The following is a 12,168-nucleotide window of genomic DNA, read 5'->3' as shown; positions in this document are numbered from 1 at the left end:
TTTAAATTATTTCTTTATTTATAATGTTCCAAATTTTGAAAAACTCGTGCCCATTACTGCCTCAAATCCCGTATTTTTTTGTAATGAAAGTTTTGGACTAATTTTGTACATGAATCTCGAGATATCATATTCAGAATATAAACGTAGTCTTTCAATTTGGTGTATCATTTAATCAGATCATATGATTTTAAGTCAGGCCATTAGATATGATCAAATGGACACAATCTTATTTGTCTTTAATTTTGGTAAGAATTCAGCTCACGAATTTTAATATATCGTACCTTACAACATAAGATCCCAAATTTGATTAAATGTATTTGGAACGGTGTTTGTCACTAATCTTGAAACAGTCGTTTAAAATTTCGACACCCTCCAAATATTTTTTTATTTTTCCACAAAATGAATTTATCGGGCCAATTTTTCGAACGACCTTGTAAAATGACCGTTCCAAAATTTTAATTTTCCTCTACATTTTGAGCTAGTGCCCAAATCAAACTACCCGAATTTGGAAAGATTTTTGTATCTCCCATTTTAAATTGATGATCATTCCAAATTTATAAGTCTCTTTACATATTACGTTTTAAAATAATTTTATTTATGCCATTTGGAATTTCTTCTTAATTATTTAGTTAGCCGTTATAAGTCTAACAAGACCATTCCAAAAACCATTGTAATTTTGCAACGGTCAAAACTTGTAGCGGTGTTTGTAACTTTCAATACGTAATAAATATTTGGAACGGCTTCTTCTACTAATTTTAAGACGACTATCTTTCGATTCAAAAAAAGCCGTTACATAATTTTCAATTATTCCAAAAGTCATTCCAACTAGTAGCGGTCTGGATTTTGTAACGGCTTTACCCATACGACAATTTTGTAATGGTCTTTATAACTCCTGTGACCGTTCCAAATATATGAAATTCAGCCGGATAAAACTATGACGTCAGCAAATGTTATCCGATCCATATTTATACAAAGACCGTCCATATTTGACCGTTCTAAAAAAGCCATTACGAATTTTATTTTTTTTCTTTTTTGTAGTATATGAAAAATCACAGTCAAGCAAAATCAAAATATTTTTTATGATTTTGAACTGGGATTAATATTTTGGTCTCTTTTGCATGTACAATGGTCAATAATAATTATACAGCCATGACTAATTTATGTTTATTGTGATTTATTGCTATTGATAATAAACATCGCATTTGTTCTGTACTGTGAATAGTATTTTTGGATTTAATTAACACACCTTTTTTGTTTTTGTGGGGAAGAACCAAACAAAAATATTGTACAGAAAGAGTAAGTAACAAAATCTTTGTATCTTATTCCAAAATGGTAACCACTCCAAAAGTTGAGAATGACATTATTGTCAACCAATTGAAAATCTATCTCAATTATATAAGTTGGACTTAAATGCTTAAAAAAAAAAAAATTGTGGGCATTAAGCCCAATTTGAGTGACATAGGGTTAGGGGGTAAAATATTTTTTTAATTTCATAAAATAAAGGTAGAATTTTTTTTCTGGTATCGTAATTGTGGCAAGTAAAGCTTTTAATCTCATAAAATTCAACGTCACGTCTTTTTAGTCCTAAAAAATATAATTTTGGGCTTTCTTAATCCCAAAATTACAACACTTTTTTAGTTTCAAACACCATCTTTTTAATTTCAAAACCAGAACGCATGTGACTTTTTGGGACTAAAAATACGTGATTATGAGTTTTATGTGACTAAAAGCGACACATACTATAGTCATGATACTAAAACAAATTCTATCCTTATGGAACTCAAAAAGTATTTTTAGGATCTCAAATTTGTAGCCATAATTAGTTTGAATCCAACTATTGATATATAGCTTGTTTTAAATAAACTAGCTTTTGTAGTCATAATTAGTTTGAATCCAACCATTGATACATAGTTTTTTTTTAATAATGAACTAGCAGCCATAGCATGTTATTCTTAAATGCATATAATAAATATTTTACACTTTAAAATATTATACTATAAATAAAAATAAATATATAAATTAATATATCCCACATCGAAAGAAGAAAGAAAAGAAATTAACTTATTAAAACTTGAGAAGTGGATTAAGTCACTTATCTTATCAGTTGATGCATTGTTGAAAATTATAAAAAATTGGTACGGTTGTGTCATTAATTACCGTCTTTTATGAGTCAAAATGACCTTTCTTTTCTATATTAGTATAAAATAATATGTAATTGATAGATTTTAATTTAATAAATATAATTAATAAAACTAATCATATACCACTATAAAAAAAATTAAATTAATTATTCTCTACATATATTATAAATTACCACGACTTAAAAACCATAGTAAATCATTACTATTTACGACAACATTAAAACAAATATTTGTGCGAAAATTTAAGTTTTGACAATGGTTAATCAACGTTTGCTATAATCTTTTCTATGGCCAAAATATTTACTATGTTTTAACTGTAGTAAATTTTTTAAATTTACTTGCAGAAACAATGGATAATATTCGTTGCGCAGCCATAATTTGTTAGATCCACCATAATCTTTTTTCTTTTAATTATAATAATATATTATAATAAAAACTTATATTTCTTCTTGTATATGTATGTATATAGAATGTTTCAATTTTGACTTGTTTAAAATATATTGTCAATCATGTTCAATCAAATAAATCTATTTTTTGTACAAGTCATAATCACAATATCTAGATGTTATTAATCATAATTCAGTTAATTAATTATTCAACAATTATGAATAAATAATAACATTATGTTATCGTAATTAAGACAATAATATTATATATATATATATTAGGAAAAAAGTATTATTTTAGTCCGATAATTATGTCCATTTTTGTTTAGGTCCATTAACTTACAAAATTGCTTATTTTTAGTCCTCTGGCAGATTTTCGAACAGTTTTACCCCTATGCAACTTTTGAAAGGCAGTTTTAGTCCATATGCATTCATAGGGCTAAAATTGTTCGAAAATCTGCCAAAGGACTAAAAATAAGCAATTTCGTAAGTTATTGAACCTAAACAAAAAAATGGATATAATTATCTGACTAAAATAAAAATTAGGCATACTTAGCGGACTAAAATAATACTTTTTCCTATATATATATATATAATCAAATCCAAAGATCCATTATTGGGATAGGCTCCGGCCGAATGAGTCAAACATCTTCCGAATCTTACCAAATAATTTTTACAAATCAATTGAATTATCACTAAAGCAAATATAAACAAATAATTCCCCTTTTCCACACAGTTATTATTTCAAGATTTGGGGTTCACTTTAAAATTGTAAAAAAAATTATAAAAAAAATAAATAAATGCACTCTACGCATGATCAACCAACCCCTAATTATTTTAAATTTTTCCCCTCATTATATAATAATGGCAATCTAAAAAATTTATTTTCTTGTAGCAGATATATATATATATATATATATCTAACCTATCTATATGCTAAACTATAGAAATCTACTAAACACAAATTTTAATTCTCGTACAATGAAGTTTAGTTTAGTTGCCATTAATTTAGTTTAGTTGCCATTAATGACACTCGGATAAATATGACTTTTTATTATTATAAATAATCATAATTAAAAGTTAAAAAATTAATATTAATTAATTATTGCTGCGTAACAATTATTAATTTTGTTTTATAAGTCAAATTAATCAAAATATTTGCTACAGCTAAAAATAGTAGCAAATATTTTGATCATAAATAGTATCATAGTGAATATTATTTAATCATGATGAAAAATTAATTTTTTACATTGATGAAAATTTAATTTTTTACATCTTATGTTATCTAACCGTGGTTTATAATATTAATTTACTATGAATTTTATGTCAGTAATTTATAATATAATTTAAGGGACAACCAAATTTTTTGTAATATGGATTGAGAGTTCCATATTCATTGATTATACATATTTTATATTAATAATTGATATATATTAATTGTTGATAATTAAAATTCGTAATCTAATTACAATTGATTCAATAAAAAAAAATATCTAATTCTATTAACGTTTCCACTTTCTCCTCTTCACACATGCATTGGATTTGGACCACCTATATACGTAAAGAGAGAGAGAGAGAGAGAGAGAGAGAGAGAATGAGAGAGAGGATAGGTGGAATTGTCCTATATAAGGCAGCATGCATGTGTATGAACCTCTATCAATTCTTGGTTAACAGCCCATAAATGCCTTCACAAACACCTCTCTCTCTCTCTCTCTCTCTCTCTCTCTCTCTCTCTCTCCCCACATTACTGATTACCAGACTGCAAGGAAATGGTATTAATGTGGCAAGTGTGGAGAGAGTTTAACTCTACCCTATCTATCATTGCTGCATCATTATTACGACTTCTCTGAACCACTGTTTCTTCAATTATATATACACACAGAAAGAGACATACATATTCAACGTTGTTAGCTGGCACTGCCAATGGAAGTATTGCTTAGACCTCATGTTCTTCTGCTATGCTTCCTTTCCTCTTCTGTACTCACTGCTCTTCTCGCCGCACTGCCGGCAGACCAAGAACTCGACCGGATATCGGCGCTTCCCGGCCAGCCGCCCGTGAATTTCTCGCAGTTTTCCGGCTACGTCACTGTCAATGAACAACAAGGGCGCGCGCTGTTCTATTGGCTGACGGAGGCTACCAGTAATGCTCACACAAAGCCTCTTGTTCTTTGGCTCAATGGAGGTCAGTTTTTCCCCCTCTTTTTTTTAATTTTTTTGTTGTTCTTTTGATTTTTCTCGGGAAAAAAAAAAGGAAAATTAATACTATGGTTAATTAAGGTTAACGAAATAGATATACTTTAACGACTATCTAACAATTAGCTCAGTCCGTTAAGTTTTCATCCATGTTTTATGTTGAATTGATCAAAATACTCGTGTAGATTAAAAATTATAACTTTATTTTATTTTTTTAAAAAAAATTATGGAGTAAGTGGATAATTTTTTATAATTTTAAAAATTTTTTCATCCATCTCATTTGATTTTTTTTTGTAAGGTTTTAAAAAAAAATTAAAATACATTAAGGGCAAAATTGACAATTTCATACATCCATCTAAGGATCACATAGTATTTATGATTTTTCAAATAACAATTGGGCATTCATAATTACCTTAGATGAGGTCATTTTAATTTACCTTTAGAAAAAGTCATTGTAATTTACCCTTATTACGTCCTGATCATAATTGCATCTTGAATTTTCTTGTATATATGTGATTTTAAATTGAGTATTTGAGTGTGATTTTAATTGCTCCACTTCTACATATATATATATATATATATATATATCAACTAAAATTGCTTTTTTATCATGTTATAAGATTAGATTGGTTATTTCATTTAACACATTCAAACTTGGATTAAAGGCTATTTTCGTCCCTTAATTTCAGGCTATTTTCGTCACTTAATTTCAGGTCATTCTCATTTTAGTCCCCTAAGTTACTAGGGTTTCATTTTGGTCCCGTAAAACTAAAAAAATCTCAATTTCGGTACAAATTTGATCGAAAAGTTGAGTCACTCGCCGGAAAAAAGTCACATGCCAGGCATTTGAGTTTTTAAATTGGGGCTTGCATTGTGATTGGCTAAAAATAAAAGGCTTAAAGGCAATTTTTGTCCCCTAACTTCAGACCATTTTCGTTTTAGTTCCATAACTTCAGACTATGTTTTCACCACATCATCTTTTTCAGTCAATCACAATGCAAGCCCCAATTTAAAAAAGAAAAAACACCATCATAGTATTCTCATAGTATTTGGAGTTTTTAGTGAAAATCAAAATAAAAAATAGTTTCTTAATAATGGAGTTCATCAATGTAAGTTTTTCTGCAGTAACAAATTAATTCAATATTCCACAATTGTAAACAAAAACATTTATACTATTTATTAAGTAATAGAGACTTTAGAGCAACTAATTTGGTGGAAATATGTGTTTTGACTAACTTAGTACATTTTTTTTAGGGTAAATTAGCAGAGTGTCCAATGAGATTTGTCATAATTACAAAATATATTTTTATTTAAAAAATTATAAATAATCCTTAGAATTAACAGTCGTCTAATAAATTAATATCTCTATAATGGGTTATCGCTTGTTAGACAACTGTTAATTCTAGGAAGTATTTATAATTTTCAAACAATAAATGAGTATTTATAATTATAATAAATTTTAGGGGAAGCCTTTGTAATTTGTCTTTTTCATATATAAAATAACCATCATTATACGTAATCCTTACATGCATGTAAAAAATAAATTTTCATATTTTAAAATATAAAATAAATAAGAATAAAATACATATCAATATAATACATTTTCAATAAAGAAATAAAAGAACAAAAGACTAAGTTACGGGTATTATCAATAGAGTAAAAAATTGATGGTGGTGTCACAAATTATGAAACGTTCCTCTTTTTTAAGGAAAAAATATTATTTTAGTCTGTTAAATATGCTTAATTTTAATTTTGATCCGATGACTATGTCCATTTTTATTTAGATCCAGTAACTTATGAAATTGCTTACTTTTAGTCCTCTGGCAGATTTTCGGACAATTTTACTCATATGCAACTTTTGAAAGGCAGTTTTAGTCTATATGCACTCATAGGGGTAAAATTGTCTGAAAATCTGTCAGATGACTAAAAGTAAGCAATTTCGTAAGTTACTGGATCTAAACAAAAATGGACATAGTTATCGGACTAAAATTAACATTAAACATACTTAGCGGACTAAAATAATACTTTTCCCCTTTTTTAATATATATTAGTATCGATAACGACCTCTTTACCCTGATTTGTTCTATTAACGTACACTTAAAATTGAAATATTTTTAGCAGTTTTAATAAACGATTTGTCTCATTTTTTTCTTATTTATTTAATTAAATAAATATAATAAAAAATTAAAGTATGCACATAAATCGAGTATGCTCCGTGGCTCAATTAGTAATTAATAATCCCATCTAAACAAAACCCCACACTCTTGGCAGTGTTGCATTGCGCGTATGATCGTCCCTTGCAAGTCGCTCTCCATGCTCGACCTACCTCTCTTTTAACTACGAAACCACCCCCATCTACCACCAGCGCATGTTAGCGAAACCCCTGCTTTCTTTCATAAAAATGCACTGCTTGTCACTTTCAGAGTCGACATTAAGGATTGATTTGTTATTTCTTTTTCATGAACAGTGAAGGATTTATGGTTTCTTTTTTTCCAGAAAAGCAGAAGCCCTTTTGGCAGCTACTGAATTCTCTGCAATTATTTTTTAGGAAAAATTGTAATTTTAGTCCCGTGCACATCGTGGCAATTTTAATTATTTATGAATTTATTTTAATAATTTTATCCTATAATATTAAAAACTTTAAATATTGAGTATAATCGAGTTTTCTAAAATGGCTAGAAAAGTTTACCCAATTAAATTGGTTACGTGCATTTTTTATTTTTATTTTTTTTTGCTATATTAGCGACTTCCAGCCTTTTTTGTCCGCGCAATGTGCGAAATTAATAAAATTAAAGGACAAATTTGTCAAAAGGGATACATGACCAAAATTGTCGTTCTTATACTTATGAGACTAAAATTATAAAAAAAAATTTATTCTTTAGTACTTATTGCACAAAATAAGCTGGAAAACGTATTTATCGATGAAAAATTATAAAATTCGGAGTATGATACCACTCCGATTTATAATAAGTGGTATTTTATAATTATATCACTCCGATTTTTATAAAATTACAATTATACCACTTAAGATTGTAGTTAGTATGATTATAAATACCCTCTATTCAACAACAAAACTTTATACAAACATTCCATAAAATATGTTATACGAATACCTCTAATCTGATGTATCTGTAATTTCGCAAAAAAATTGAGAGTATGTGTCCATTTAAACCAATTTCAAAAGGTGTGAATGATTTACCCTTATTATTATTATTATTATTATATGTATCTGTTTTGATAGTGAAGTAAAGAGGGAAAGCAAACCAGTTGACTTCATATAATGTTAATTATTACGTACAGAGATTTGTGAACAGCTCTTCGTTCCTGTTGAGCATTATTTGGTGCAAGCTGCATTACATGTATAGTTTTTCCATCAAATTTTGAAAATTACAATGTTGGTAAAAAATGATAGACTACTTATCTCAAAAGGGTTTAATTGCAAATTAGTCAATATCTGTTGCTCTCAGTCCATTTAGCATAAAGGTGATGATGGGAGGTGAAAAGACATATTTGCCCCCATGATCGGATGCAATATTCTCAGTCCATTATAGAATAACTAGTTCGTGTTTGTTGCTATACTGGACCTGGTGATGTCTCCCGTATAGATTCGTTACATATGTGAACTCAGTCGCTTAATCACATGCAATGAGATCGACACGTATTAGTGCAGTTGCTCGCTGCCCATGTGGGTTGACGGCATCATATTGATCCAACGGCTCACAGCTCATGCGGGTACAAACTCGTATAGACAAAATCGAATTTTTCAGTTATATGCTATATCATATTGTCTGCAACACTTTGATATTGCAAGAAATATGGTCTTTGCAAAACCACTTTGCTTCCAGATACACAACGGGTTGTCTGAATTTCCAGCAGAACTGCTTTGCTTTCAGATAAAATAACAGGTTTTCTTGTTTGGGGTTTTCTACATCTTTTTCTGGTTTGGTTGATTTGCTACTTGCTGACCCCCATATTATATATCTTCGCATCAACGCCCTCAAAACGGTTCCTGAAAACCAACGAACAATCGTTGTCGCGCTGAGAGATTATATGTCAGAAAAACATTTGTTATAACAAAAATGAACCTTGTTTTTGGACATTCTAAAAGTAGACGAGCTTTGGACGAGAGCAACGATTGGGGCTATAACCATATATGTATGTCTTAACTCCAGCCGCAGCTGCTGTACTTTTCTACATCACATATATGTATGTCATGAAAAACCTGCATGTGATACTGTACAAAGAAGATGTACAACATGAAGTTCGATCAATTCACAACATCACAATCAGTGCACAGGGAAGGACCCATGCAGAAGTACCTGAAGGAAGTTGATTCAGGAGTTTGGTTTTTCATAAATGTTATCGTTGTTTTGATTGTAGAAATTGTCTTTGTTTCAGGACCTGGATGTTCGTCGGTGGCATATGGAGCATCAGAAGAAATAGGACCATTCAGAATAAACAAGACCGGCTCGTCGTTGTATTTGAACAAATACTCGTGGAATAGAGGTAATGAGAACAGTCAACAGATAATAGTAAATTGAAATCATTTGCTATGTAGATCTAACGTGTTATTTAAACCAATAAAGCGACAATTAATTTAAACCAATCCCGGTAATAGTTACAGCAGAGGAACACACATTTACCTGTCTGAACATTGCGTACTTACAGTGGCAAATATTCTTTTTCTTGAATCACCGGCTGGCGTTGGTTTTTCTTACACAAACACAAGCTCCAATCTCAAGGATTCTGGGGACAAAAGGACAGGTATTCATGTCTGGAAACACCCCCTTCTGTGAGTGTTTCAACATTTATTTAGAAATATACAAACAGGTATTTGTGTGTGAAGCAAGTGATCTAGTTGTGAATCTTTTTTATTGACACCAGCTCAGGATGCTCTCGTTTTCCTCATACGATGGATGCATAGATTTCCACAGTACAGATACAGAGATTTCTATATTTCTGGAGAGAGTTATGCAGGTAGATATACATCAACATACTTGCAAGAATATTTTTCCTTGGAGTAATCATATATTCCTCAGTTGTGTAATTGCATGAAATATCATGCTTCTACAGGGCATTACGTCCCCCAGTTAGCAAAGAAAATATACGACTATAATAACAGATCTTCTCATCCAATCATCAATCTGAAAGGATTCATCGTAAGCTCACTTCTATGTCAACAATTTCCATATTTTCCTGGTGGCATAATCATAAACTGTCGTAGAATCAATTATATGTGAAACGTATATACAGGTTGGAAATGCAGTTACAGACAACTACTATGATAACATTGGAACCGTAACATATTGGTGGAGCCACTCTATCATATCAGATCAAACATATAAATCAATAATGACTTCATGCAATTTCAGATCGACAAACACTTCTCAGAAATGTGATGATGCTATCAATTATGCTATGAACCATGAATTTGGTAAGATTGATCAGTACAGTATCTACACTCCAACATGCAACTCATCAGGGGAAAAAACTAACCGTTCTCCACGCCTAAAGAACACTCTTATAAGCCCAAGATTTTCTGGATACGACCCGTGTACTGAGAACTATGCTGAGAAATACTACAACAGGCAGGATGTACAGAAGGCGTTGCATGCCAATTCTACAGGGATTCCATACAAATGGACAGCTTGCAGGTACTTGGTTAAATATGATTTGTGCATAGAGGCAAGTTAAACAAGAAAAATTCATCAAATCTTAAGCTCAAGAGGCCAAGAACAGAGAATTATCATTGGATGATAATCTGTTTAACTATCTACATGACAGTGATGTGCTTATAAGGAACTGGAAAGACTCTGAGGCTTCAATGCTCCCCACCTACAAAAAGTTGATAGCTGGAGGGCTTAGAATATGGGTATTCAGGTACTACCATAAGCCCCCTGAATATATTTTCTCAGAAAATTTACACAAAGTGAGATTGTTTTAGAAGAAGATAATACTCAGTAAAGATTTTGACCAAGTGTTAAACTGCAAATACTTTGCATGTAGATTACGTCTTACACTGTCCGTTTCACTCTTTAGGTCAAAATATATATTGGGGTATGAACAAAACTATTTGGGCCAAATACATTATTGTTGAAGCATGTTCCAATTTCTTGAGCTTCGACAATTATCTTTGATCCTAATTTGATAATTAATCGAATCAAGTCCAAACGAGCTTTAATTCGCGCCAAATGTGCATCATGCTCAAGAAGTTTTATTCTTTTATACATATTTTATCATTCTAGAACCAATCGAGGTAACCTTCAAGGCTTATCAAATGGAAAATCATATTCAATTTTGGTTTCTTCTGTTAATGAACCAAGCTTAAATGAAACTTTACGAGTCCATTTCAAATTGGTATTTAGTATATTAATTCGCATTTCAACCTAATGTATATGCCTCGGTAGTGCATAACATAAGGCACTGCAACTAGAACTGTTTTTGGCACTGTCTTATTTTATTTTATTCTTCTGACCTTTTACGACCATAATATTCTAAAAGTGGGGATTGCTTGTCAATAATGCAGTGGGGACACAGATTCAGTTGTTCCGGTGACTGCAACTAGGTTTTCCTTAAGTCATTTCAATCTCAAGATCAAAACCCCATGGTACCCTTGGTATTCTGGCGGCCAGGTAGAGATATTTATGCAAATTAAAACATTCTTTCTCTGAAACACATAGAATGCAAGAACTAGAACTGATTATATATTTATTTTACAGGTTGGGGGATGGACTGAGGTCTATGATGGACTAACATTTGCAACAGTCAGAGGAGCTGGCCATGAGGTTCCTTTGTTTCAGCCTAGGAGAGCTTTTGAACTTTTTCGGACATTCTTGTCTGGGAAAGACTTACCAAACTCTTGAAGGGCTTTGTGTCACAAATGTAGAACCTAATAATCTAATATCGAGAAACTTATTGTCATAGACAATTGGTTATGGCTTCATAAGGAAAATAGAGAGATGTATAGGATCATTCTATCCCAATTGTATTTAAGTTACATATTATAATTCTTGATTGATATCAAGCTAAGTTATGATTCAGTTACATCAACCTGGTATCAATCTTTTGTTGCTATCTACAGAAATTATGTTAATAAAAACATGTAGTTAATACAAGTACTTAGATAAGTCCAAAGCACAGAGCAAGTGACAGAGCTATGCTTACCAATTCAAGGGAATTTTCTTTCAAATAGTTCTTGGGAGGCAACTATCTAAATTTATCTTTCTATTGACAATTTGGGAGCTATCACTTCAATTCATAATACAGAATTTATTGGACATGTTTCTTCTAACTTTTAACTATTATGCATATCAAGTTTGTAAGAGGTGATTGTCAATTCTTTTTTCAAGTATCATGTTGAATTCCAAAGTTAACTATCTTAGAGTTCCTTAGAATTTCTCAAGTACTTACCTCAAATAAAAATACGTCCATTTTACCAGAACCTTATA

The 12,168-nt window shown here is 30.7% G+C and overlaps 2 protein-coding genes across 5 annotated transcripts in view; one reads left to right on the top strand and one right to left on the bottom strand.

Moving 5' to 3' along the window:
* LOC105162924 (serine carboxypeptidase 24) lies at positions 4,202–11,794 on the top strand. The gene is made up of 9 exons (XM_011081097.2): positions 4,202–4,709; positions 9,119–9,226; positions 9,389–9,484; positions 9,605–9,697; positions 9,794–9,879; positions 9,974–10,374; positions 10,505–10,600; positions 11,247–11,352; positions 11,440–11,794. Exons 1-9 carry the CDS (start codon positions 4,451–4,453, stop codon positions 11,581–11,583), a joined length of 1,389 nt encoding a protein of 462 aa, XP_011079399.1. The 5' UTR covers positions 4,202–4,450; the 3' UTR covers positions 11,584–11,794.
* LOC105162925 (nucleoid-associated protein At4g30620, chloroplastic) overlaps positions 9,176–12,168 on the bottom strand; it is a 9,920-nt gene continuing 6,927 nt past the window's right edge. Inside the window, exon 8 of one of the 4 annotated variants that reach the window (XR_847881.2) lies at positions 9,176–9,510. The gene's annotated coding sequence lies outside the window, so the exon portion shown is untranslated. Of the gene's footprint in view, positions 9,511–9,782; positions 9,936–12,168 lie in introns of those variants that run through there. The other 3 variants (XR_847879.2, XR_002287159.1, XR_847880.2) reach the window with 3 other exon arrangements.

This window comes from Sesamum indicum, linkage group LG5, assembly GCF_000512975.1.
Source record: "Sesamum indicum cultivar Zhongzhi No. 13 linkage group LG5, S_indicum_v1.0, whole genome shotgun sequence".
Taxonomy (NCBI): domain Eukaryota; kingdom Viridiplantae; phylum Streptophyta; class Magnoliopsida; order Lamiales; family Pedaliaceae; genus Sesamum; species Sesamum indicum.
This window is presented reverse-complemented; position numbering and strand designations above follow the sequence as displayed.